Source organism: Panthera onca, chromosome A2 (assembly GCF_046562875.1).
Source record: "Panthera onca isolate mPanOnc1 chromosome A2, mPanOnc1 haplotype 2, whole genome shotgun sequence".
Lineage (NCBI taxonomy): Eukaryota > Metazoa > Chordata > Mammalia > Carnivora > Felidae > Panthera > Panthera onca.
The window spans coordinates 45,234,429-45,261,717 of record NC_138340.1 but is presented as its reverse complement, the minus strand read 5'-3'; the positions used below and the strand labels follow the sequence as shown (position 1 = coordinate 45,261,717).

General features: G+C 39.0%; 2 protein-coding genes across 8 annotated transcripts in view; one reads left to right on the top strand and one right to left on the bottom strand.

Annotated features, from left to right (window-relative positions):
• Positions 1–20,479, top strand: part of CRBN (cereblon) — a 39,641-nt gene extending 19,162 nt beyond the window's left edge. For 2 of the 4 annotated variants that reach the window (XM_060631594.2, XM_060631595.2), the window contains exons 7-11: positions 928–1,012; positions 1,616–1,731; positions 2,399–2,463; positions 3,108–3,239; positions 4,223–10,601. In XM_060631594.2, the coding sequence (XP_060487577.1) occupies positions 928–1,012; positions 1,616–1,731; positions 2,399–2,463; positions 3,108–3,239; positions 4,223–4,403 (579 nt within the window). In that variant the 3' untranslated portion in view covers positions 4,404–10,601. Of the gene's footprint in view, positions 1–927; positions 1,013–1,615; positions 1,732–2,398; positions 2,464–3,107; positions 3,240–4,222; positions 10,602–19,204 lie in introns of those variants that run through there. The other 2 variants (XM_060631592.3, XM_060631591.3) reach the window with 2 other exon arrangements.
• On the bottom strand, positions 2,459–26,284 carry TRNT1 (tRNA nucleotidyl transferase 1). 4 transcript variants are annotated; one of them, XM_060631597.2, is made up of 8 exons: positions 26,200–26,284; positions 24,952–25,126; positions 18,694–18,887; positions 14,720–14,858; positions 10,472–10,598; positions 8,230–8,423; positions 7,194–7,447; positions 2,459–7,017 (listed from the first exon to the last, which is right to left on the bottom strand). In XM_060631597.2, the coding sequence occupies exons 2-8, from the start codon at positions 25,097–25,099 to the stop codon at positions 6,763–6,765; spliced, it is 1,311 nt and encodes a 436-aa protein (XP_060487580.1). In that variant the 5' UTR covers positions 25,100–25,126; positions 26,200–26,284; the 3' UTR covers positions 2,459–6,762. The 4 variants fall into 4 exon arrangements, with proteins under 4 accessions (XP_060487580.1, XP_060487581.1, XP_060487582.1 ...); XM_060631598.2 differs by lacking the exon at positions 26,200–26,284 and adding an exon at positions 25,919–26,189; XM_060631599.3 differs by lacking the exon at positions 26,200–26,284 and adding an exon at positions 25,776–25,889.
• Positions 26,285–27,289: the final 1,005 nt, after the last annotated feature.

Sequence of the window (27,289 nt, the reverse complement as noted above, 5' to 3'; positions counted from 1 at the left end):
GAAAATTAAAGAATCCCATAACAGTGTTTTGTTGTTTTTCCTAAACAAGTAGATGAACTTAGGTCTCTTGACCCCAGTTAGTCTACTGCATCCACCAGTGTTCTTTCTCCTCAAATTGTCGTACTTAGGCATCACCATACCTTGCAAAACTTAGTAAGAGGCAGACTGGAAGTGTTCAAAGAATCTGGGTTTTAGACACAAAGACTTTTAAAAGCTTGATTTCTATCATTTTCCATATGGTTTGAGGCAAACCATTACCTATCTCAATAAATTCAGTTTTTAAAATGGGGAGAGTGATAGTTATTGTATTTGGCACACAGTAGGCATTCAACAAATGTTAGTCATTTCCCTTAGTGAACCCCCTAAGACTTGGAATCTTAGGAAGGGTAAATACTGAAATTTGAGCACTTCTCACAAGCACAACAGCAAGAAACTACAGTTCACTCTGCCCTTCAGCACTTTGGGCCATTACAAATGCACAACAGACAAGTGTTTTTTGCAGACATCTGTGAAAAGACAGGAAGCACTCTTGTGTACTAAATGGGTGCCAAGTAAGGTGTAAATAGCAAGTGCTCCTGTAATTTATAGGGGCCGCTATCCCTGTGGACAGAGTTAGGAAAGCCTTCCTAGAAAAAAGGGGAAGAGAGGCCAATTGCACACAGTTCGTAAGAAAACACCTAGAAGGTAGCAGGTCAGGAGCACGTGCCACTACAAAGACAGTGCAGGACAGAAGCCTGGAAGGCCACCTTAGTGCCGGGTGGAGGAGCCGGGGCCATGACCATCTGTGCGCAAGACAACAGAGTTGAAACCGGGACTTGGATTTTAGTACATAGAGTGAGAACTTACATTGAAACTCTAGCTGAAAATCTGGCAGTAAATTGTAAAAAGTCTGTGAACCTTATTATGGCTGGTTTTACTTTAAACAAGGAAACTTTAATGGATAGAATTAAGAAACAGCTCCGTGAATGGGACGAAAATCTAAAAGACGATTCTCTTCCTTCAAATCCAATAGGTACGAAAAGTCTGCTTCCTTCCTGTGGCTTTTGTTTTACTAAAATTACTTTGTTTTCTGTGTAATGAAACCAAAAATTTTAGTTTCATAGTTTTATTCTGAAAAGCATACACATTTGTCTTGAGCAGTTTAAAAGAGAGTATTTTAGTGAATTGTAGCAAAGCTCTTAAATTCTGTGAGTACTCTAATTTTAGGCAGTTTTCCTATTCTGCACAACTTGCAGTAACTAGCTCTTATCGAAAAACTTGAGCATTAACACTTTCCCTGTTCTTTAAGGTGGCATTAAAAATGACCCTACCTAGTTCTAGGACTTATGTAGCTTATGTACATACTGTTTATTAGGTAGTTACCATAGCCATTTTTCTAGTCTTTGAGGAAATTCTATTAACATGGGCTTGATTGTCATGTTTAAAAGACATTTATAAAACCAATTATAAGAGGTTAATTTTAGAACTTCCTAAGAGTATATACTTGATAGCTAGTATATTTTAGTATTGTTTATGTGAAATATGTTCTTTGTGAATGCTATAGGGAGGGTTTATTTCAAAAAGACATTATTTATTTTCTGCTTTATAAAACTTGAAAAACCACCATGTCTTTAAGATTTTTCTTACAGAGTAGCTGCTTGTCTTCCTATCGATGATGTATTAAGGATTCAGCTCCTTAAAATTGGTAGTGCCATCCAACGACTCCGCTGTGAACTAGATATTATGAATAAAGTAAGTCACCATGTTCATGACACCTGTGTCTTAGGCTAGATTATCTGTGGGATCCAGTCATGCAGCTAGAAAACTAATTGTTTGCTAGTTTTATTTAATTTACATTTTTTATTTTTTTAATATTTATTTTTGAGGGAACATGAGTGGGGGAGGGGCAGAGAAAGAGGGAAACAGAATCTGAAGCAGGCTCAGAGCTTTCAGGACAGAGCCTGACACTGGGCTCGAACTCACAAGCAGTGAGATCATGACCTGAGCCAAAATCAAGAATCAGATGCTTAACTGACTGAGCCCCCCTCCAAGGATCCCTACATTAAAAATATTTAAAGGATAATTTAGACATTTCATTTGGGATCACACATACATTCAGATTGTTTTTACATCCTTTAATAAACGTTTCAAGTTTGATTTGTATGTGGAGCATATGTGGTTATATATATATATATATATATATATATATATATATATATATATGTCACTGTCCTATAAAGTCATTAGTTTTAGAAATGAGTATGTGTCACTTTCTCTAAAAACTATAGTTTTTAATGACTGGAAGGAAAACGTTATTCAGAGGGATCAGTACTTTCTCTAAAGTTTCTTGATGAGCTATGTAATTACATAATTAAACAAACGTGAGTTTTCCCCACTAATTTTCCCTTAAACTTTTTAGTGTACATCTCTTTGCTGTAAACAATGTCAAGAAACAGAAATAACAACCAAAAATGAAATATTCAGGTGAGAGCTTTATTACATTTTTAGTGTACTTCTGGATATATTTTCCCAACTCCTACAACAGAATTATAGTCAAGACTATATATCCATTCTCCATATATTTCCCTCCATTAAATTACAGTCATTTCAGCAAATGAAATAGGAGGGGGTTAAGATACCCTTCCTGATTGGGTACTCAGCAGCAATAGTTATGTAAGGTATTAATCAGCATGGTCAAGTCAATTATAAGGGGGCAATCCTTTCTTCCCCATTCCTGCTTGAAAATCTGTGTATCTTTTTAGTGAATAAGGGTAACATGAATGCTTTAGGCTAGTATCTTACACTCAGGGCCAAAGGTAAAGTAGGACATGCTTCTGAACACGTACTGCTACTGCAAATAGGACACTATTGTGTAGGACAATAGAGACATTGTTGTCTACAGAGTAATCAGCAGCCCAAGGATGACCAAAAGGACATTTTCACTGTACTCCCTCTGTGAAAGACTCCTTTAGATGAAGTTTAACTCCCTATTTTACAAACGTGTAGACTGAAATTGGGCTGCCAACCTTCTGTTTTCATAACGGGATTCTAAGCTGTTCCCTCTTATAACCTCATTAGACATTTCTTTCTTCCCATTTTGACTTATCCTCTGTGATTCTCTCTTGTAGTTTATCGTTATGTGGGCCGATGGCAGCTTATGTGAATCCTCATGGATACGTGCATGAGACGCTTACTGTGTATAAGGCTTGCAACTTGAATCTGATAGGTCGACCTTCTACAGAGCACAGCTGGTTTCCTGGGTAATGTGGTGGTGGTTACTTTTTTTTTTTTTTTTTGGTTTTGCTGCCTTAACTGGGCAGAAAAATCCAGAGTTCTAAGCAGAGTTGTTAGAATTATAATCGAAAATAGACACTAAGATGAATAATTCTATTTAAATGCTGTTCGTTTTGAGAATGGCTAGTAACAGTATTTTTGCATAGTCTCACTAAATGTATAGTTGGAAAGTTGGCAACTGCAGTTATCCTTAAATTAGCTATACAGTTAACCCAGACCTCTTTCATTTTCCTTTTAGCTCATTCTGAAAATCAGCTGGCTTATGACCCAGCAAAACTGTATCTGAACCAGTATATTCCATAATGTGTCAAACCAGAGAATATCCCAAGCAGTAATAGACAAAACAGATGCAGAAACCATTTAGTCCTGGTTTTGCCGAATGGCCTTCAAAGTATGAGCCTGATATAGCACCACCTGGAAACTTGTTAGGGTTGTTGAAAATACTATTAAGGCTGAGGAAAGTATAAGTAGTCAGAGGTAAGCTGAGTATGGATTAGTGGTTATACTTGCCATTTTGGACTTAGGACCATGTGACTCGAACTGTCCAATCTTATTTGATACAAAACTAGAATTAAGAGATATACCCTAGGGACGTAAGAAATGGTTTGGTTGATTTTTCTAGTTACAGTTTGACTCTTCTGACAAAATCATTCTTACTGTAGACGAGTAGGTCTAAAATACAGGTCTCTCTCCATCCCACCCCCCATTTTGACTTGACACCAGTGTATTTATGGAGGTGGTTGGTTGGTGTTTTCTAACATGACTGCAATATGAAACTGCCAGGGAAAAGTACCTGTGAGTTAATCCACATTAACAAGATTAGTTTTACACCGCTTAAGAGCACAGTCAAAACTACAGAATTTGGCTCTGTCTTCCTAACAGATTTACCGTGATAGCTTGGGATACAAAAATGTGTTTCCTTACCTGATACCTTTCTTTAATTGTGTAGGTACGCCTGGACTATCGCCCAGTGTAGGATCTGTGCAAGCCATATTGGATGGAAATTTACAGCCACCAAAAAAGACATGTCACCTCAGAAGTTTTGGGGTTTGACTCGATCTGCTCTATTGCCCACAATCCCAGACACTGAAGATGAGATAAGTCCAGACAAAGTAATACTTTGCTTGTAAACAAATACATTAGGGATAAAGTTATTTATCAAGTTGGTCTTCTAAAAATCAGATCTGCTTTGGAAATTCCTGCTTTTGATGCATACCTAAGTAAAAAGCAACATTACATGGAAGGTTCCAAATGGTATTTAAAGATTTAAATTAAAATTAGGAATATCTACTTTAGTACCTTGGTACCATTATACTCTGGCTTGCCAGAATGTCCCTGATAGGACATGAAGACCTCACTGAAAGTGATGGCTTCCTGCAGAAAACATATTTGAAATTCCTCTTTTTGAAAGAGGCAAAGAAGAAAGGCTTTAATTTTCCTTAGTTTCTCTCATACTGATTTGTAAATTTTGAAAATATTAAAGAGTTAAAATATGCAGTTTGAGCCCCAAAAAAGTGTTCATTTCCTTATGTATTTGTTAGTGAAAAACGGTAACTTATGTATTTACTCTTTAATTTGAACCTAAACTACTATGGAGCAGGGATGCTAAAACATACCCTGTTCAATAAGGCTCCAAGTGACACTCTATTTTGTAAGCAATTTTGTTCCATGTAACTTGAAAAAAATTGTAAGTAAACTTTAAGAGCAAACAATATTACACATCCTCATTGTTTAAATAATGTAAAATATTTACTCACAAGCCAATAATTTAAGATGAAGTTCTAGATAGACTGATTTGCTACCTACCTCTTTGCTTATATGTTCAAGTGTTTTTTGGATCCTTTCACATTTGTGTAATTTTGATATTCCTTCACTGCTTTACAAAATTAACTGGGAAAAAAGTTCAACCAATGGGGGAAAATGTATGAGGCCTAGCCAAAAGCAGACTGTTAAAATCTGTGATGTTGTAATATATTATTTTCTTTTACCAAACATGCCATGGCTGTGACTGCCTAGACTTAAAACATCAACTGAATCTCATGCTGCATTATTTATATACAGGAAGTAAATGAAACCCAACTCAAGAATGCTGTCAGTTCTTTAAGAGTATATGCCAAGATTGTAGTTTTTTTCCTAAGCTATTACTACTACTGAGAACATTGGGTTTATAGGACTGTACTAGTTCTTCAGTCTTACACTAAACTAAAACTTATTTCCAATAGCAAAGCACATCTCTACACTGAAACCAGTCACAGAGAAGGAACACTGCTTTTACTTTTGCCATCTGAAAGGTGTAACCTCACAGAATGTTCTATTTTGTTTACTGACACTTGCAAATAAAAGTTTCTGATATTTAAAAAAAAACAACAAAAAAAGCATATAACACTATTTTTAAGTGGGACTTAAATTACTGACCTGTCTGGCTACACAAAAGTAAAATGTCACAATGCTGAAATAATACGTTGCACCCATTTACCTACTGAAAACATTTAGAGCTCAAACCTTTTACTTTAAAAGACCATGTGTGCAGGGGCACCTGGGTGGCTTAGTCGGTTAAGTGTCTCTCACACCTCATGAGTTCGAGCCCCACGTCGGGCTCGGTGCTGACGGCTCGGAGCCTGCTTCGGATTCTGTGTCCCTTTCTCTCAAATATAAACAAAGAAACATTAAAAAAAGAAATTAAAAGACCATATGTACAGGCCTGTTCACGGACATTATAATGTAGGCCACATCTTTAAAAAGTTAACACTGACCTTAATTTGTCAGTATGTAGAATATGTGTGTATGTGTAATGATATATACTGTCACATACCACACACATTTCTCTTCCAATTCCAAAGGGAATGTTTATTAAAATAATAGGCTCAAGAGTAACTGTCAAGCCAATCTTTCTCAGGCCTAGCATGCATAAATTATGACAAAAGTATCAACTACATACTAAAACAGCTTGCTAGAACAAGTTTTGGGTATACGAATGCCAGCTACTTGGGACACATCTGGTCTTCATTATTTTATATAGGCCATTTTGTCAACTACTGTGTTATCAACACACTGTTGTAAGTTTCACTTCTTACCTGGATTCCAGAACGATAAAATAATGCAGTTATTTCAATTACAAACATTAAGAAACACTTTTATCGAGTTACCACGTTTTAAGATCAATCAGTAACACGCTATACCAAAAAAAAAAGAAGAAAGCCTAGACAGATTACAACAGGGGGAAACTATACTATTTGCAGTAGGAACTACTCCAAAAGAATCACAGGGTTCAGTGATATAAATCAAATTAAGAGGAGGTAGACTTCAGTTTACTGCCTAAAATATAATTAGATCTCACAAAATAAGACCTTTACTCATCTGAAGAGGTCCTCTACGCTGGCTTTTATTCTGCTATATATTCAAGTCTCTCTTAAATCTAAGAGGGAAGGGAAAAAAAAACGAACAAACTAGTTTTACCAAAAATTTTCTGCTATTTAATATCCGCTCTCATCAATTTTCACTCTTCTTTATGTAACTTAGGAGTTCATCTTTCTCCATTTGGTAACCGCTTTTTTTCCACTGTTCTCGTAACTGCTGCAACAGAGCCCCAATTTCTTTTCCTGAAGAAATGCCTACTTTTCTGATGTCATGGCCACTCACAGGAAATGGAGGAATGCACCATTGCTGCATTTGCTCAAGAAGACGATGCTCTCCTTGGTACTTCAGGAGTTCACACACACGGGTCGTTGCATCAGATTCCCTAGACTGAGTGCCACAATCAAACACTTAGTTTCACCACACATTAGAATGCTTACTAATCATCTTATCCTAAAAGGTAAATAACCAATGTGAAATTTTTCACTTAAAATAAATGAAATCCACAGAACACACTGGGTCTTAGTATTAATAAATTAGTTCTGACCAAGCCTGTATATACTTACATCTATAATGAAGTCTTGATAGGGTTTCAATGGTTCTGAACTATCTGCTGCTTTAACCAAATCTTTTCTGTTTTTAACTACAAATATACCAAGGTTTTTCTCTTCTTTTGAGATCTTCAACCTCAAATCCAATTTTGTGACATCATCCTGTACTTTGAATAATGAGGCCAAGACAGTCATTGGCTTTGGTGAAAAACCTTCAACATTTTTACTGACTTTGTTAAATTCTTCTAAACTTGCATTAGTAGGTAAGCCTGTAGGGACAAAAACAATTTTTCACCTATTTTTATTTTTTACAGTGGATAAATTTAATAAAACACATTAATCTCCTCAACCAATCACGGCTATAGTATACTAAATGTCCTGCCACTAGAACTCACTGGTTCAGTGTGATGCTCCCATCTTACAGGTAAACCACTGATAAACTGTTGCTATTCTTTCCTATAATCCCCCCAAGACCTACAGTAAGGAGCCCTAAAACATTAATTTCCAGAGGCGGTGGTGTCAGACGCACAAGTGACACTTACTACTGACTTCTCACCGAGCTACTGTCACACAACATTCACCCCCCACCCACCATTCAATAACTATTTGAAATACACCCAAGTTTCCTTAAGTATGCGGTAGCATATACCACTGTTCTTTCTGAACATTATAACATTAATTTCCATATATGTTACCCTTTAAGTGCCTCACATGTATTAATTCACTGAATGTCTCAGCCCTTCCTTTAGATAGATGCAACTATTTTCACACCCCTTTTTTAGATTCAACAACTAATGATTAAAGAACTAACCCAAATCACAAAGCTGATATGCGGCAAAGCATCAGTCAAACCCAGGTCTGATACCAGAGGCCACTGTGTCCTACTTCAGTGCTGTGCTGTCTTTGAGCTGTGTCCTCCTACCTGTGATCTCAGTTTATCCTACTTTAAAATACTCTCTTTCTCCTTTTGGAATTAGTCAAACATTCTTATGAAATTGTAAACCAGGTATCTCTTTGTCAAAATCTCAAATATTTTATAACTTCTTCTCACCTATGTAAGGAGCCACACCAAGATCATAGATGAGGTTAATCAAGTGATTTACATGGTTACCAATAAGAATTTTTTTCAGTTCCACCCAAATTCTCTCCCCTGATATTCCAGCCAAGCCTTTTGCATTTTCTGCAATCGCTTCCAAAGTCTCAGGATCGTGGTCACCAGGCTTGTCTACAATTCTCCCATAAAACCTACAAAACAAAATTTTCAGACGATGTTACCTCTAGTTGGCATATCACTAGCAAAAATCTAGTTTTTCATTTTACTGGTACTATTCCATACATCTACTACAAGACAACAGAATTAGGGGCCTTAGAAATCATCTGGTCAATTCTCTCTACCTTCTCTTTGTTCCCAGATGACAAAACTGAGATCCAATAAAATGTAAATAACATTCTGTAATTAGCAAGAAGTAAAACCCTCTGCTCAGTCTGATTTGCAAATCACTGAGCCACTCAGAATGGCTAGCAAATGTACTTCTTGGAACTGGTACCTATACTGAATGAATAAAATAGCATTCTTGGAAAGGCACCAAAACAACACCAGAATGCCATCAATGGAGCAGGGTACAAAGTATGCCTGTCTGTGCCCATCAATACTTTTTAAAAAAATTTTTTAATGCTTATTTTTTGAGAGAGAGTGTGTGTGAGTGGGGGAGGGAGAGAGAGAAAGGGAGACACAGAATTTGAAGCAGGCTCCAGGCTCTCAGCTGTCAGCACAGGGCCCGATGAGGTGCTCGAACCCATGAACCATGGGATCATGACCTGAGCCAAAGTCGGACGCTCAACTGACTGAGACACTCAGGAGCCCCTAGTACCCCTCAATACTTTTAATAAAGAGTTTCAAATAGGACACATCTAGTTGCAGACACAGGAGTGTATTTCTTGTAATCTCAGAAATAGAAGCCTTAAAGTATACCTGTATGAACACATCTTTAAAATTCATTTATAATGTACATTAAATGACAGTAACTATGGATGTCAGCCTGTGTTCTATTATTTGCAAAGACAGTCTGCAAATACTGAAATTTAAAGAACATTTACTAACAAAATATGTAGGCTCTGTTACAGAATACTCCAGATGTGATCCTAAGCAGTAAAAAATATTACTACACATAAACTAGCCACTTAGAATAATTTAAAAAAAAAAATAGAACTATCCTACGACCCAGCAATTCCACTACTAGGTATTTATCCAAAGAATAGAGGAGTGCTGTTTGAAGGGGCACATGCACCCCAGTATTTATAGCAGCACTATCAACAATAGCCAAAGTATGGAAAGAGCCCAAATGTCCAAATGATGAATAAAGAAGATGTGGTTTATATATACAATGGAGTATCACTTGGTGATCAAAAAGAATGAAGTCTTGCCATTTACAACATGGATGGAACTAGAGTGTATTATGCTAAGCAAAATAAGAGAAAAACAAGTATCATATGACTTCACTCATGTGGAATTTAATATACAAAACAGATGAACATAAGGGAAGGGAAGCAAAAATAATATAAAAACAGAGAGGGGGACAAACCATAAGAGACTTAAATACAGAACAAACAGGATTGCTGGAGGGATGGGGGGGATGGGCTAAACTGGCAAGGTTGCATTAAGGAGGACACTTGATGGGATGAGGAGTGGGTGTTATATGTAAGTGATGAATCACTAAATTCTATTTCTGAAATCCTTATTACACCTATATGTTAACTAACCCGGATTTAAATATATAAAAAGTAAAATAAACATTAAAAAAAATTTGAAAAAGGTTAGAACCCAGATTTTAAAAATCATTTCTATCCACAAAACCATGGAAATGCATTTCATGCTTACTAAGTTCATCTAAGGGATTTCCCATGACCACCTCAAACTGTAACCCATGTGAAGGCAAAGACTTTGACCGGTTACTCTGTGTTCAAAGCACCCACCACAGTGGTTGGCCTGTGGTGAGCATTCAATTATCTGTGAAATGAATGATGAGTGCAGAACATAAAAAGAACACTGGACACAAGAAAAATGATTTAAAGCTGAATTATATAAAACCATCAAAGAATGCAGTAAATATCCTTGGGAAAGAAAATACGAAGCATCTAAGTAATCTCTCACAGTAAGTCACATTTTACTAAATCTATCAGGAACAGACATTTGGGATGTCACCATTTTGTACACTCACCTGTGCGTTTCACATGCTCAGAATTGTGCTCCAGGGTATTAAAAACTATTACCATTATTTAAAAAAAATTCTTACCGGAAATATCTTAAAATTCGAAGATAATCTTCTTGTATCCTCTGTTTAGCATGTCCAACAAATCTAACTTTCTTATTTTTTAAATCTTCAAAACCACTGAAGTAGTCAAATAAGGTACCATCAAAACCTATTCATTAAAGAAGCGGGGAGAGATATCATCACTGTTAACAAGTAAGACCCAGAAAACAAGAAAGTCAGCTAAAAACTATTATAAACAGTAAAAATTAAGTGAAGAGTTACAAAGTTAAAATAGACATGAATAGCATTCATCCATATCCACTATCAAATAGAAGACATAATGGAATAAAAGGCTGTATTTATAACACCAACTAAAAAGATAATATCCAAGAATGAACTAAATAAGAAATACGCTAGTATGAACTGGGGTCGAGACACCAAACAAGCTGATTTTCAAGTAAATATGAGAGAATAAACAAGAATAGCCAAAATAATCTGGGGGAAAAAATAAAAAGCAAAAATAAAATGGAAAAACTAAACCATAGGAAAAAACATTTATGATCCTGGAATGGGGAAAACCTTTAAAAATATACAGTTAACCCTTGAACACAGGTTTGAGCTACATGGGTCCACGTAGAGGTAGATTTTTACAGTACTGTAAATGATTTCTCTCATTTTCTTAACACTTTTCTCTACCTTGCTTTACTGTAAGAACGCAGTGTATGATACATAGACCATACAAAATTTGTTTTACTTGATTGTTTCTGTTATCAGTAAAGCTTCCTATCAATAGGCTATTAATACTTAAGTATGGGGACGGGGGAGTCAAAGTTAATATGCAGATTTTACACTGCATGGGGATTTACCAAGAAACTAAAATTAGATACACACACACACACCCACAACACCAGAGCCTTAAGGAAATAATTCAACCACGCAAAAATCAAAGGTGCCTTCATGGCAAAAACCACCATAATGAAAAGCATACTGAGAAAAATACTAAGTTAATAGAGTCAAATACCAAGTTTCCATAATATACAAAAAGCTTTTGTAAATAAATAAAAATACCACATATAAATAGAAGAAATCAGTAGAAATAAGCTAAGGAAATATTTTTAAAAACCTTAAAAAATGAATATTTTGCAACCTTACTCATAAAAAATTATAAATCTTTGAGGCAACATTTTTTCACATTTCTATCACGTGGCAAAAATCCAAGTCTGACTGCACTGAGCAAGGGTATGGTGAATCAGATCAGGAGATAACTCTGCAGCCTTTTAAGCTTCATGAATTCTGAACCATGTGAACCTGATACCCATTCAAAGAAATGTAACCAAAAAAATTCCCACTATAATATGTTCTTTCATATGTAAACAAAAAGAAAAAATTAACATAAGGCATATAAAACCTCAAACAGTAGAGTGCCCAGTTCATTTCAGTTATCCTTGAACTTTTGCTAGTTTTAAAAATTAAAAATCTCCTGTCCCGGGCAAACAGACAGCTGGTCACTCTAGGGACTGAAAAAAACAGCAAAGACAGGTACCATTCAATCATCCAAATGGTGGTGGGGGGTGGTCAGTGATCCTGAGAGATGCTTTACCTTATAAAGGCACTGCCGCTACCTCTGAAGAACAACTACTTGTCAATTTATTTGTTTGAACTGTAATGCTCTTTGATTATCCCAAATGCAATACTGGTAAGCTCAAGCATAACACTTCCCAAACTTTTGATTTATATAGCATTTTGATATATATAGAAATTTGAAAGGCTCAAAATTCAAAGAAATAACAGAAAATGGGAAAAAATATGATTACGAAGTAGCAAATACATGAGGTCTATCGGTCTCTTAATGTAATTTCTCTTAATGAAGTGACGGCTCTCCCTGGTGAGCATGGAAATACTAAAGTCCTTTTCACTAAAGGAAAAATCAAGGTTGGAGGCAAAAACAAAAAACAAAACAAAACAAAACACAGGATAAAACGAGCAAAGTGTGAGACACAAAGTAACCAGAAATGGCAAAACTAGGAATGCTTCACCCAGTAAGGCTTGAAAAAAACCTGGACAGAAAAAGTAAAAATTAGTGACAATACACACTGATAGGTGTGCACTTTGTTTTTTGCTCTGAATATCACTTTCAAAATATAATGCATAAAAGTAAGAAATAAAGCAGAGTTGCTAAGAATAATGTAGTGGTCAAGAACGTGACCTCCAGAGCCAGGACACTTAGGTTGGAATCCTAATTCTACAGTTTACCAGCTGCATGACTTTAAGCAAATTACTATAGGTTAAATAGCAGTATCTGCTCCATAGGGATGCTGGGAAGATTCAATTGCTGTGATGTGCTCAGAACCATGCCCGGCACATTACAAGGGCTCAGCAAATGGTAGAAAACAGTAGTACAGGGCACCTGGGTAGCTCCGTTGCTTAGGTGTCTGACTCTTGGTGTCGGCTCAAGTTACGCTCTCACAGCTTATGAGTTCAAGCCCCGTGTGAGGCTCTGCACTGACTATGTGGATGGAGCCTGCCTGGGATTCTCCTCACTGTTTCTCAAAACAAATAAACTTTAAAAAAAAAAAAAAAAAAAAGAAGAAAGAAAGAAAGAAAAGAAAGGAAACAGTGAAACAGTAGTACCAGTAAGAACAGCTTTTACTTTTATAAAACAGTATACTGAAAAAGAATTAACTTCTTTTAGTTAGGTATGCTTAGGAGAAGCTAGTTACAGATTTTATACATTGCAGTAGTTGCAGCAGTTTACCCTAAGTCAGAATGAGGTAAAAAGAAAGGGGGGAGGGGGGGTCCTGGGTGGCTCAGTTGGTTAAGTGTCCGACCTCAGCCCAGGTCATGATCTTGGGAGTCCATGGGTTCGAGCCCCTAGTCAGGCCCTGTGCTGACAGCTCAGAGCCTGGAGCCTGCTTCAGATTCTGTCTCCATCTCTCTCTGCCCCTCCCCCACTCATACTCTGTCTCCCAAAAATAAATAAATGTTAAAAAATCTTAAGAAAGAAGAAGAAATGAACACCGGGAGTGTGATCACATAACGGAGGGACAACATGCCACCAACTGGACTGATAAATCATGTAGGCTATGGAAACCCAAGGTCCAATCATGGTAGTCTGTGACCTGAGCTAAGTTACTTAACATCTCAGTCTGTTTCCTCATAAAATGGATTTTATCCTCAATGAAGTTTTCCTGACAGTTAAATGAGATAAAGTGTATCAAGTGACTCAGAACCTAGCAGGTGCTCTAAAGACATCATCTTTAATGTAATTAGCAGGAGATCCCACCTACAACCCCCTTCTCCATCCCATGAAGCAAATACTATTACAGGTTTTCTCCACTATCTGAAAGTTCACTTTAGGCCACGCTGCCTTTACAAAAGACCTACTCTAAAAGCTGTTTTCACTACCTGAAAGAAATCTGGAAAAGGATTTTCATTTTGATGAAATAGTAATTGCTTCCTCAACTTACACCATTTCAACTTAAGAAAGGTGACACAGAATACTTTTGGATAGCGAGGAAACCTATACTTCATCCTTTCACTATTACTGCTGCCACAACCAGGTTATGAAAAGTGGATGCTTCATCTCTCTTTTCTAATCCAAAGTGTTAAACATAAAGGGCTTGCCTAAAACTTAAAGTACAAAAAATAATGCTTCAATTAAGCACTAACTTAATTCACCTACTATGAGTCTCACTGGTTTCATTCACACAAAAATCAAGCTGAGATGATAAACAGGTTTTCTCTTGCATGAAACTCTGATTCAAGATGATTCCTAAAATGCAATGCCATGAAAGAGTCTGATGTTGTGCCGAGGCACAGCAACAGAGAGGCTGCTGAAGTCATTTATCAGTCTGCATCCAGGCACCAGAAGAAGAAGAGCTAGGGTGGGAACCCACGAAAGATGTGCAGTGGAGAGTGACATGGGGGACATGCATTTTTCTTACCTGAAATGTTAACCATTTTTAGATGCAATTAGTAAGTTAACACTGAATGTGTACATGTGCCAGTCACTGTTCTAAGGACTTAAAACTGTTAACTTCTTTTATCCTCACAACAGCCTTACAACGGAAGCTAATATTAACATCCTCCTTTTATAGCTAGTGAGTCATGGAGTCAGAATTTGAACCTGGGACTTCTGGCTCCAGAATCATCTTTTAACCCATATGCTACACTGTTTCTTAGATGAAACTAATGCAACTTCCCAGGTTGGAGGACATTTCCAGAATGCAGATTCACTTTAAAAGGCAGCTTTCAGACAGAATGGATTAAAACATGATCTCCAGATATTACCTAAAAACATAGAATTTATAGTGAGATCTCTGCGTTCAGCATCTTTCTGCCAATCAGTTGTGAATTCTACCTCAGCGTGTCTTCCATCAGTGACAACATCAATCCGCAGTGTAGTAATTTCAAAATTTTCTTCATGAAGCTGTAATGAAATTTTTTTTAGTTTTTAGAACACTGGATGAACTGAAAAAAATGAGTTCTGACACATACATCTTTCTTTTCAAAGTCACCTACTGCACATGTATCTTGAAATAGAAAGACAACCACAATATTCAAAGACAGAGCCAAAGAATATTTTTAAAAAATAAATGCATCTTAATTTGAAAAGATGAGTTTGGGACACCTGGGTGCCTCAGTCAGATAAGCGTCCAGCTCTTGATTTTGGTTCAGGTCATGATCTCACGGTTTGTGAAATCAAGCCCCGAATTTAAGCTCTGCACTGACAGCAGAGAGCCTGCTTGGGATTCTCTTTCTCTGCCCTCCCCCTTCTCAAAAATAAGTAAATAAACTTTAAAAAAAAAAAAAAAAAGGGAGTCTGATGTTTAAAAAAAGACAACTCTAACAAATGTTGTGGCAGAGGAGTGAGAAGGCCTTTAAAACAGTATATTCTAGTTCTTCCAATTTCAATTCAGGCTACTTTGAAATATTTTATAATAACTCTGGTTTGCAAAGAGCTGATTATCAATTTACAACATATATACCACTGAGCAAAGGATCGAAAGAGGAAAAAACACAAACCCTTAACACATCCTGCAACTCACTTACTGGTAATCAATGAAGTCGAAATAAAGTGCTACATATGTCATGGGAAGAAAGATTACCTCAGCTGGGAAAAGCTGAGTAGCTTCAAGAACGACTGACATGTGAGCTGAGCCCTGAAAACTAAGTAGGATCTGCACATGCACACGTAAGAATAACATTTCAAATCAAGAGAAAAGATGACCAAAGGCACAGTGGAGAGAAAGAAGGGATATTATCTGCACAAAAAAGTATAGCTGACAAACAGCATGTTAGCACTGAGGGGTAGACAACAAAGGGTTTTACATGCCATGCAGGAATTTGGAATCTCTTCATTAAGAGCTGAAAACCACTACTGATCATTGGAAGTCTGTTCTGGCATTCCTCTCAATCTCATTTCTTTTCTAGAAACAAGTTAGCTCTAGAACTCAAGAATTTAAGGCACACGTTTTCTCTCAAGGCAAGTGGTAAGTAAAAGGTTTGAACTATGAAGACTGAGGCGCCTGGGTGGCTCAGCCAGTTAAGTGTCCAACTTCGGCTCAGGTCATGATCTCGCAGTTCATGGGTTTGAGCCCCACGTCAGGCTGTGTGCTGACAGCTCAGAGTCTGGAGCCTGCTTCAGATTCTGTCTACCTCTCTACATACCCCACGTGTGCTCTGTCTCTCTCTCAAAAATAAATAAACATTAAAAATTTTTTTTAAAAAAGAAATATGAAGACTATGTGAAAATCACTGTAAGAAATAGACCCCTGGAATGCCTACCTTACCCAGGCAAAGAACCAGAGATTACCTCATTAGAAAGGCTAGCCTAAAAATGGTTACACCTTGGGACACCAGATACAGTGGGAATGAAGCACCCCAATGAAAACAAGATTAAGTGGGGAAAAAAAAAAAAAAGAAAATCAACATGACCTTTATTCCCTTCCCCCACTTGGTTTTTCAAAATGCTAATAACCAGATTTATTCTGGAATAAGGAATAGGCCTACTCATATGGATAGCGATGGTCCCACAACTGGCTGATGTTTCCCACACAAAACTAGAGTAAATCTCTCAAGTCACTTTACAAACACCAGAGGATCACACAAATGTAAGGAAAGAACCAAACCCACAGTTAAAGAAAGCCAACAGGAAAGACAGAAAAAGCTCAGAGGAAAGAGAGACATTATCCAAGTAACTATTAACTGGTATCCTAAAGGAAATAAGATACTGCGTCTGAAACAAGAAAAGGAAGTTTTCAAAAGAAGAAAGACCTCTTGGGGTGCCTGGGTGACTCAGTTGGTTAAGCGTCCGACTTCGGCTCAGGTCATGATCTCATGGTTTGTGAGTTCAAGCCCTGCATCGGGCTCTGTGCTGACAGCTGGGAGTCTGGAGCCTGCTTCAGATTCTGTGTCTCCTTCTCTCTCTCTGCCCCTCCCCCACTTGTACTCTGCCTCTCTCAAAAATAAATAAATGTAAAAAAACAAAAAAACCTGGATGATCAAGCTAAGGCAATCTCATGGAAAGACAAAGATAGGGGAATATAAATTAGGAGACAAAGGTAAAGATAGAAGCTCAGACCCCGTGATCCAATATCCAACATCACAGGAGTTTCCAAAGCTGAAGATACTGAACAAAAGGGATGAAATGAGGAGAGGAATACAAGAAGGCCCACTAAGTGTCCCCACACAATGAATGAAAAAACACATACAAACCAAGCACGGCATCTTGGAACTACAAACACCTGATAAAAAGATCAGAAAGGCTTCAGGGCAGGCAAAAAATCTGGTCTCAAACAGAAGAGAAATGTGAATGAGCTCAGACTTCCCAGTGGCAACACAGGCAGGTGGAAAACAGTCTTTACAGTTCTGAGTGAAAATGACTGCCAGCCTCAAATTCTACAACCAGTAAAACTATCAGACCAGTGTGAAGGTAAAATAAAAATATTTTCAGACATGTAAGACTTTTCCAGGTTTCAAACTATTAAAATGAGAGCAAAAAATCAGAGCACCTGGGTGGTTCAGTCGGGTAAGCGTCCGACTTCAGCTGAGGTCATGATCTCAAGGTTAGTGAGTCTGAGCCCCACATCAGGCTCTGTGCTGACAGCTCAGAGCCTGGAGCCTGCTTCGGATTCCGTGTCTCTCTCTCTCTCTCTCCCTCCCTCCCTCCCTCCCCCCCCCCTCTCTCTCTCTCCCTCTCTCTCTCTCTCTCTCTCATAAATAAACATTAAAAAAAATTTTTTTTAATGAGAGCAAAACCAAGAAAGAATATCACACAGGACTCAGGACCAAGGCAGTCTAGTAAGGAAGAGGCCGGGAAATTCCCAGAATCTGGTGCAGGGAAATCTCGAGATGAGGAATGAGGAGCCCGCCCAGAACATACAGATATGAGAGGAGAGAATGCACCAGGTGAGGTGGCTCAAAACAAGGAACTGAAACTTGACGGGTTTACTCTGGTTTACTCTACTAAGAATTTTACAGAGTAGAGGAATGAATCAGTGGCACACAGAAAGCTACGTAAAAGAAAAATGTTATTAACTGCAGGGAAACCAAAATCACCCAAGAAAGGTAGTCACAATACACTTTACAATCCAGCAGTAAACCATAGTTATAAATGTAAACACTGAATATATTCAACCAAAAATGATGATACATGTACACTGAGAAGACAAGGGAGAAGTGCCTGTGCTGCTGCTAAGAAAGCTGAGCTGCTCTCCTGTGCAGAAATCAGCAGACAACATCTTACACCCGGGAAATTTGAAACAAAGACAAACACTGCAGCAGAGAAAGGTCTTTTTTAGAACACTGCAGCATAGAAAGGTCTTTTTTAGAACCGTGGGGCTAACAGGTAAGTACCATAACAACTAGCTACAGCAGAGGAGGCTACAGCAAAGGAGGATGCAGGGTTTAAGAGGGAGATAGAAAATGACTTTTTTTTTTATGTGTATTTATCTAGAGAGAGAGAAAGACAGAGAGCAGGGCAGAGGCAGAGAGAGGGAAAGAGAAACCCCAAGCAGGCTCTGCACCGTCAACACAGAGCCCGACGTGGGGCTCAAACCCACAAATTACAAGATCATGACCTGAGCTGAAACCAAGAGTAGGATGCCAGACGTTTAACCCACTGAGCCGCCCAGGCACCCCAAGACTGACATATTTTTGTAGTTTTTTGTTACTTGATTTTTTTTTAAAACCTAGAAAAAAAACATAAAAATTATAAAAATTAAAGGAGAGGCAATGCAATTGCTGTCAAACCTTTCACTCACCCTGGCAGTAATTGTCCCATGCTTTTCCCCTTTGTTGTTTATCATGCGAATACCAGCAGACTGAAACATCTCCTTCATCTGAGCAGGGGTAGCAGTGGTAGCAAAATCCACATCTTGAGGCTTTACTCCACTTAATAAATCCCTCACTGCTCCTCCTGCTATTCTTAATTCATGATTTTCTTTCACAAATAAATCTGAGAGGAGAAAGAATATTTTTTACTTCAATGTATTTAAGAATTACATAAGTACAAAGTTTCTCCCATCTATTAGGAACAGCAGAGATTATTTAACTGAACCTTTTCAGATAAAAATTAGGAGAACAAGGCCCACAGAAATGAAGTGACTTACCTATAGTAGAATGCCTGTCACAACTGTGAGAACAGGGAACTTGCAGAAATTTTCTTGGCAGATTTGGAAGATAATTCCGAATTCCACAATACCCCCAATGTCACCGATACAGATTTGAATTACAACCAAAAAGTAAAGTGAATAACTGCTTTTTCTATTTCAGAATTGTGAGGAGTTCTTACACCTATTTCTCTTTGGGTACTGATGCTGAAACTGTATGTTCATGCATAAAACTATGTAACTGTCAAACAACATTAGTCTACCACACCAGGTATGATAATGTTACAATGAAGAATCCGCCAAGAAAAAAAGTGCACATGATGTTATATCTGCTCCTATCTGTGTTCTAGAAAAGCCATATGAACGCTGGAACTACTGTAAGGAACTCAGTAGAGGAAACCCAGAGTGGACAAGACAAAGTCTACTATAATTACATAATGACTAAAGGACATCATATGGTACCTAGTGAGAATGACATCCAGGAAATGGCCATATATGACCCCTAAGCCTTGGTTTTGACACAAGCTGGCCTGGCACCCACAACTGGGCCCCAGCGCTCTCCTGCTGAACATCATCTCAGAGAACATCCATGTCAGACAAGTCCACTCGGTGACCATGATGAATCAGTTAAGACAACTAGTAATCATGTCTGAACACAGAAGAGACACAAACACTGTCAGAGGCACCACCTTATGACAATTAATACATGGGACTGCTCCTTATTTACCCATCGGTTAACAGAGCAGAGTGCTGGGTTCTCGTCTCCTAGGTAAGAATTAAGACACGCATCAGATTTATCCTTGCTGCTTGATACCACCTAACCCACAGCAAAGCCCCACTTCTTAACACCCGCCCCAAAACACGAAACAAGCACAAATCCTACAAGAAGTTCTTTCTAAAAACCTTTTGCTGAGATACTCCAAGGTTCTCCTTGGTTGGTGTTCTCCCTCACTGCAGTAACAACGCACCTGGTGTGTTCCTTGTGGTCTCTGGCTGGTGGGCACTCTCACCTATTTAGCACTGAGGGAAATCCATCAGAGTTGTGACATCCCTAATCACAACCCGATACGTTAACCTCCATCCCTACCCCTCATCTGCTCTTGCTCCTCCTCCTCCTCTACCTATTCTTCCTAAACCTTCCAGCCCCACTCTCTGCAGACTATCTAAAACAATCTGCTACAAAGCAACAAATGCTCCCACCCTCTGCCTCCTGGCCTTACCTTAAAAGCTCTCCCAGAGCTAAGTCCTTCCCAGGAGTATGTGTTCTTCTTTCACTCCATATTTATCAAGTCCCATTATCTGTCGCTATTAAGGGTTCCTTTAATATGGGGTTCAGGGCCCCTAACTATGTTACTCCAGTTTTCATGAGATTTATAGAGGTCCAGGACCCAAAAAGTGAAGGACTGCCAAACTATTTCTGGACACTACCCTCATTTCTCCCTAGTTCACAGTCTCTTTATCTCCTTCCTGAACAAGAGGGCTACACCAGCCCCCTTAAATCCAGCTTCCACAGTCCAGACATAGGGCTCTAAATTATCAATGTGATTAAGCTATGCCACTGTTCCTCTGACTACTCCCAGCGCAAGATCCATATTTCGTCAGTACATTATACAAGGGCCTCCTGACCCATTTCTGTCTCATCTCTCACTAATCTCTGCATCACACTTTACATTCACCAAACTCTCCTGGTAGTTTCCATCTAACTGCTCGTACGGGTCACTTCACCCAAACACCTTCCCCACTTACTGATCTAGCTGAGCAGCTGGCCATGAAAAGTCTTGGTGCGCAACCCACACCAAGAAAGGCATTTTGCATGGCAATCACTTGTACTTAAAACGAAGTTTCACAAAATACACACCACACAATCTCATCTACTGTATCCTCTTTCCCTGTGTTTTAATGCTGGTCATGACCACTAAATCGATTTTATGGTTCACTAATGGGCACCACCCAGAGTGGGAAAAAACACTGATCTATCTCATCCTTATCCTTACTCATCTTTTTTGATTCAGTTTAGAAAGCCTCTCCTGATGGCAGAGTTGACTGAATTTCTTCTAAGCTATCACAGTAACCTAGTTTTATGTGTACTAATTATACTAAAATTTCCTGTTCATTCTCAGGGTAGAAAACCTATCTTACTCATCTTTACACCAACATGGCTCACCAGAGAACTTAACTGTGGTATCCTAGATTCAAAAAAATTAAAAAAAAAAAAAAAACTAGAGTGGCCTCGTTGAAATGTGTATTGTTTACAGGTTTCTTCCTTCAAATTAACACAGTAAGAAACCATTTTGAAATCCAAAAAATGAGCAAGTTTTACTTTCATTTGAACTTACTTTAACAGGATGAAGAAGGTCAAGCCTGAATACAAGATAACCTCTGTTATAAGATTTTCATGCTGGCTCACTAAAATAAAATTTTAAGTTCAAAGTCACCTAATAAATTAACTGCATTATAGAAAGAGATCCAGAATTGAAAATAATCTAGTCATCATTTTGATTAGCCATATGGAAATAGATAACTATCTCCAAAAAACTCACGATTCTAACATTATGATACAATTGAGAAAGGCATATAAAGGCATATGTATATGCTTGTGTGGAACAGTCATAAAAACTGTAAGAAACCAATGATTTTATACGGACCTAAGAGTAGGGATTATCAGGCTTAGACACTCCTTTTTCCCTCAATTACTGTTGTATTCAATCTTACAGAAATCCACATTCCAACAAGTTTTATAAACTACATACTCAGTGAAATACCTAATGCAACTGAATTTAATTGTAAATTTAAGCCTGAGACTCAAGAAATGCATAATTTCATCATTCCAAAGCTATTAATTTGCTTCAACTGCCACATCTGATAATAAACGATTTTTAATTATGGCTAGCAATACAAAAGACCATGGGACATCATGTGTCAGAAAACTTCTATGTGTCTGTATTTTAATTTTATGTTAACTTTCAAAGTTTTAACTTCTGTGCTTTATGTTTTGAATTCTGAGTTTTGGAGGCTGGGGGTACAGAAAGTGAGTCGAAGTGTAAGACCATCCCATGGCATGACCACATACCACCAATATACAGAAGCTCCCAAATTTCAAGAGTGATCGGGTGTTCCTACTGTCCCAAATGTTACTTTGATGGTTTTATGACATCATATACCTAAGCAGTTAAAAGCTAACTGCTGAGTACTTATCCCCAGCATTGCTTATGGACTATAGCCAAGTGACCACAGAAGCTCTGGCTTGTCCACCAACCACGTAATGTAGGCAAAAACCACTATGTTTGGAACTTCATTCTCATGTACAGAATGAAGAAAAAAAATCTTATATGCCCCTAATATACCTCTACAGTGTTGTCCTCAAGCAACAGGAAAAACAAATTACATGACATAAACTGACAAATAATAAAATCCTATATAGGGTACAGAAAATCTACTATCCTAGTTTCCCAAATTCTTACATACTGGAAACTAATTTCACATGTGGCAAAGAAGCTATTAAGATCTGAGAACTGATATGGTATTTAACTGCACGGTATCACCACACAATAGCCATCATTAGTGTGTGTGTTTTTGAGTGTTGTTTTCATGGAGAACATCTTATTTTATTTACCAGGACACCCAGGTCTTTAGAAAGTAGCAAAAAACAAAACCAATTATTTGATTTTCTAACTGACTGAGCTTTGCACTAAAAGATTCCATTCTTGCTACTTCCACTATAGCCTAAAAATGTCAAGTCTAGAAAATGTCCATGCTCCCATCTGCCAGTCTTTCAAGGACAAGACCCTGTGGATAAACTACCTGTATCTTTCCACCCTATTTAGTTTCTAAATCCTTAGGATTTCACCTCTTAAAGTGGAGACAATTCAACTCTTGAGGTGACAGTAAGCCAAATGAAATTGTTAAAATAAAAGACGTTCAAGAACTTATAGCAATCAATATCCAGAGTCTTGTTTCCAAAAGAAAAATGCAGAAGGACCTGAAACAGGCCACCAACAGTTAATTACCTACATCCAAGCATTTGGCACCTTTCTTCCAAGAGGCCTCTTGCAATTGAAGATGGGAAGATTAGGAGCTGGGAAAGGCATATAAAGAAAGAACAAGCTTGAATTCAACTCAAATTTGGAGCTTCTAAACTCGTGTTGCTCAAATAGCAGGCACATGTGGTTACTGAACTGAGCACTTGAAATGTGGTGAATTAAGATGGTTAGTATGTGCTAACCATCAGATTTCAAAGACTTGTTACAAGAAGGATGTGAAATGTCTCCTTAATAATTTTTACACATATTTTATATTAAAATTATAGTATCTTAAGTAAAGTTGATAAAATGATTACTAAAATAATTTTCATTTTATTATTAATTTATTTATTACATAATTTATTAATTTCACCCATTTCTTTTTACCTTTAATGTGGTTACTAGAAAACTTTACATCACACGTTGTGACTGATACTTCTATTGCACTGGGAGTTTCTAGCATTTTTCACTGTAATTAAAACCCACAGGCAAGTATCAGCTTTAGGCCCTCGACTTCAAGACCACATGAAGAATCTATATGAATCAACAAGCTCTGGAGCACTGACCTCTGACGTGTATCTAAAAAATCATCTATGTGACAGGCTCTGTGCTGACAGCTGGGAGCCTGGAGCCTGCTTCAGATTCTGTGTTTCCCTCTCTCTCTGCCCCTCCCCCATTCATGGTCTGTCGCTGTCTCTCAAAACTAAATAAACGTTAAAAAAAAAAAAATTAAAAGAAAAAAGGGGGGGTGCCTGGGTGGCTCAGTTGATTAAGCATCCGACTTCAGCTCTAATCATCTCACGGTTCATGGGTTCGAGCCCCACAATGGGCTCTCTGCTGACAGCTCAGAGCCTGGAGCCTCCTTCGGATTCTGTGTCTTCCTCTCTCTCTGCTTCTCCCCCATTCATACTCTGTCTCTCTCTCTCTCTCAAGAATAAATAAACGTTAAAAAAAAATTTTTTTTTTAATCATCTAATTTCAAGAATAAGAAAGTAGCTTTGGGAATAAACTGATACAAGGAATGAATATAATGCCATGGTTCCTCCACCTTTTGTGCATCAGATTAATAGAGTGGAGCTCTTATAAAAATATATAGATGCCCATCCTCCCCAGAGATTCCATTTTAGTGGGTCAGGGTGGGATCCCAGCATTTGTAGATCTTAAAAGCTTCCTAAGTGAATCTAATAGACAGCTAGGGTTGCAAACCACTGTATAAGCCATGCTCCTACATACATCTACCTTTGTGAATTTCTTATGGGCCACTAAAATACCACAGGTTTTGAAATACATCAGGGTGGCTGCTTCAGCAACAGCTGGGCTGATATTCCAAGATAAGGAATGAGAAAACTGTGACAAGCAATGGAAGTTGCTGTAATCAAGCACTTAGCTAAAGTCATTTCCCTTGCTCCTTCCAGGTAAGTTTTGCACATGCACAAACAGAGGGGACTCCTATTTCCTTCTGCCTCCTCTGCCTAGGCAGGAAATGCAGCTTGGTGGTTACAAGCTGGGTTCTGAAAACAAGGCTGCACAAGTTCAAAATTCAGCTCCCCAGTTATTATAAAAATGTTGGCACATTCCTAAGACTGTTTCCTCATCCACAAAACAAAATATATCTACACATTAAGCTAGTAAGCCAAATCTTGTAATGTACGTGAAGTACTTAGCACAATATACAGAAAAGCCGTGCTTTGTAAATGAAGTCACTGCTGGACTCTTACATTTTGGCTACTTTTGGATCACCCATGGTAAACTTTTCTTTCGTTAGGTCAACAGCAAAACAAAAACAAAACCAAAACGAAACAAAACCCTCGAGTGTTGGCTAAAAAACTTTAACCCTATGCTTCTCCATTCACATGGGCTTCCAAAGCAAGAAAGCATCCTAATCTCTCACCTGTCAGACTCTTCAATCCTTCTGTGAACAGTGACTGGAATTCTGGAGACTGCAACTTCATTGTAAACAGATACTGCTTGAAAAGGCACAGCCTACTCCAACTACAGCTCAGTAGTGGCCTGCGCCAGGGATTCAGGCACCTCAGCATCTGGGGACAAAGTCACCAACTATACATCTAGGAGAGAAACATGCATGCACAATAATGAAATCTCCAAGCCAAGGGAAACAAAGGGATCTACTGCAATTTTATTTAACTGAGACTCTCATCTGCTGTTCAGATGAAAAAACTGAAAACAGTGACAATATGAGAGGCAGACACCTATACTAGATCTATGCTTGTAGCTGTCCACTTTTGTACTCCTGAAGCACTTACTGCTATACTCGCGTCCTCACATCTTACTGCTACAATACCCTCTGGAGAGGTGGGTTTCGGTTAAGGCTTGAGGGGAGCGGTCTGCTAAGGGCAGATGGCTGCAGAAAATGTAACTCAAACACTTGCAGGAACACTTGGCCTCCTCCAAAACATGGGACAATCACTGATGTTTATCACTGTACTTCCCCACCTGCCCCTGAGATTTATGACCCAGGGAGATTTCCTAGACACGAGAATACATGTTTCCCCAAGACTTGTCTTTGCTTCCCACTTTTTCCTCATTCACCATTCCCTCCCATTATGCCAGCTCCTGAGTCCCACCCACACCCTGTTTTCCATGTAAAGTGGGCCTCTTTGAGGGACCAACAGGATTCCAATTGACTCCGAAAGAAACCACTGGAGAACCATTCCTTTCCTTGGGAAGCAGCTTTCAAAACGCGGCGTTGCCCACCAGGAGGTGGAGCGAGTTCCGCTCATCCAGACCACGTGGGGAAGAAAAACAGTCTCCATCCAACTCCGCCACAAATCAGAAAAACCCGCTAAGGACCCTGGCCCTGAAGTGGTATGTGCCGTGTCCCACACCAGGTGCCGGACCGAAAAAGCTTAGTGAGACCCTCCGGGGCCCGGCCTCGAGGAAGGGAAAGTTCCCGGGGAAGCCCGGTGAATCAGCCTGCAGTCACTGGAACGTGGCAGGGACACGGCCGCACGACCTCCACGTTAGGCTCCGTTCCGCGGTGTAGAGGAGCCCTCTCACCACCTCAGGGTCGCCCCAGGTGACCCTGCGTGGGGGAAGGTCGGCCGCGGCAGTCGCCCAGCAGCCCCCCCTGTGGCGCGCGTCCGCACGCCTGCCGCACGCCCCCCGCGCGCCCACCTACCAGCCCCGCCGCAGCCTTCGTCGTCATCGCAGCTCACGCACTTCCGGACGGCGTGCGCCGTGACGTCTCCGCCGTGCGTCTGTCGGCGGCGAATGGGGAATGGCAGCAGGGTGTGGGCGGGGCCCAGCGGGCTCTCTCTCTCTGCCCCTCCGGCCTCCTTAAGGCGCCGCCTGTGGAAGCGCGCAGTTTTCCTGCGCCCCGGAAGGCGGCCCTCACCCGGGACGTGCTGCTGGGGGGTCTTGAGGGGCGAGGGTCTGTTACTTACTTTAATCCCATCTCCCCACACCTTTCTCTTTCCCTGAGGTGGTCAGACGCCCATCTGCATTGCATGCCTGTGTGTCCTTGGACAAGTGTCACTGTCTTGTAAAATGAGACTGTCAATAAAACCTGTTTTAGGTTGCCGGGCTTACATGTCATGTTACTCTCCAGCAAGGAGGAAATGCTCAGTTAGTATTACTATTCCTGCCTGAGACATTTCATCAGGACCTAAGCACAGGGTTCGAGACACACTTGTTCTAAATGTAAGCCCTCTGGTCAAATGAAATGACTGCTCACGTTTTAATTTCCCATCTGGTTTATGTGAAGTCAGAAAGCTGTTGCAGGTGCAAAGTGAAGAACTTGGATTGTATTCTCTCTTGGGTTCTCTCTTGGATTTTCTCTTTTTTTCCAGGGCTGAGAAGAGTAAATAAAGCGGCAAAGGAGTGGGAGTTTAAGTCCCAAATCCTTCAAAAAGGACATTTCCAAGAAATTTCCCAATTATGTTTAAAAATGAAACATATGATGCAGATTTTACTTAAGCATAGTCTTTCTAACATCACTTTAAATAACTTAATTTCCGTAGAAAAATTCATATGCCATGGTATTTCTGTGGTTTCCAATGATCAGACTTCTTCAGGGGTTGTTAACTATCCCATTTTGAGAAGCACAGAACCAGTTTTCCAAGTTGCCATTCAAAGGCAAAGCATTGATTTATGCTCCTTAACATGACAATAAATATATATATTCATATATCCTAACTAGGCTGAAGAAAAAAATACAGAGAATTCAATGTGAAAGAGCATATCGCTATAGAAATGTAGACATTAACAGG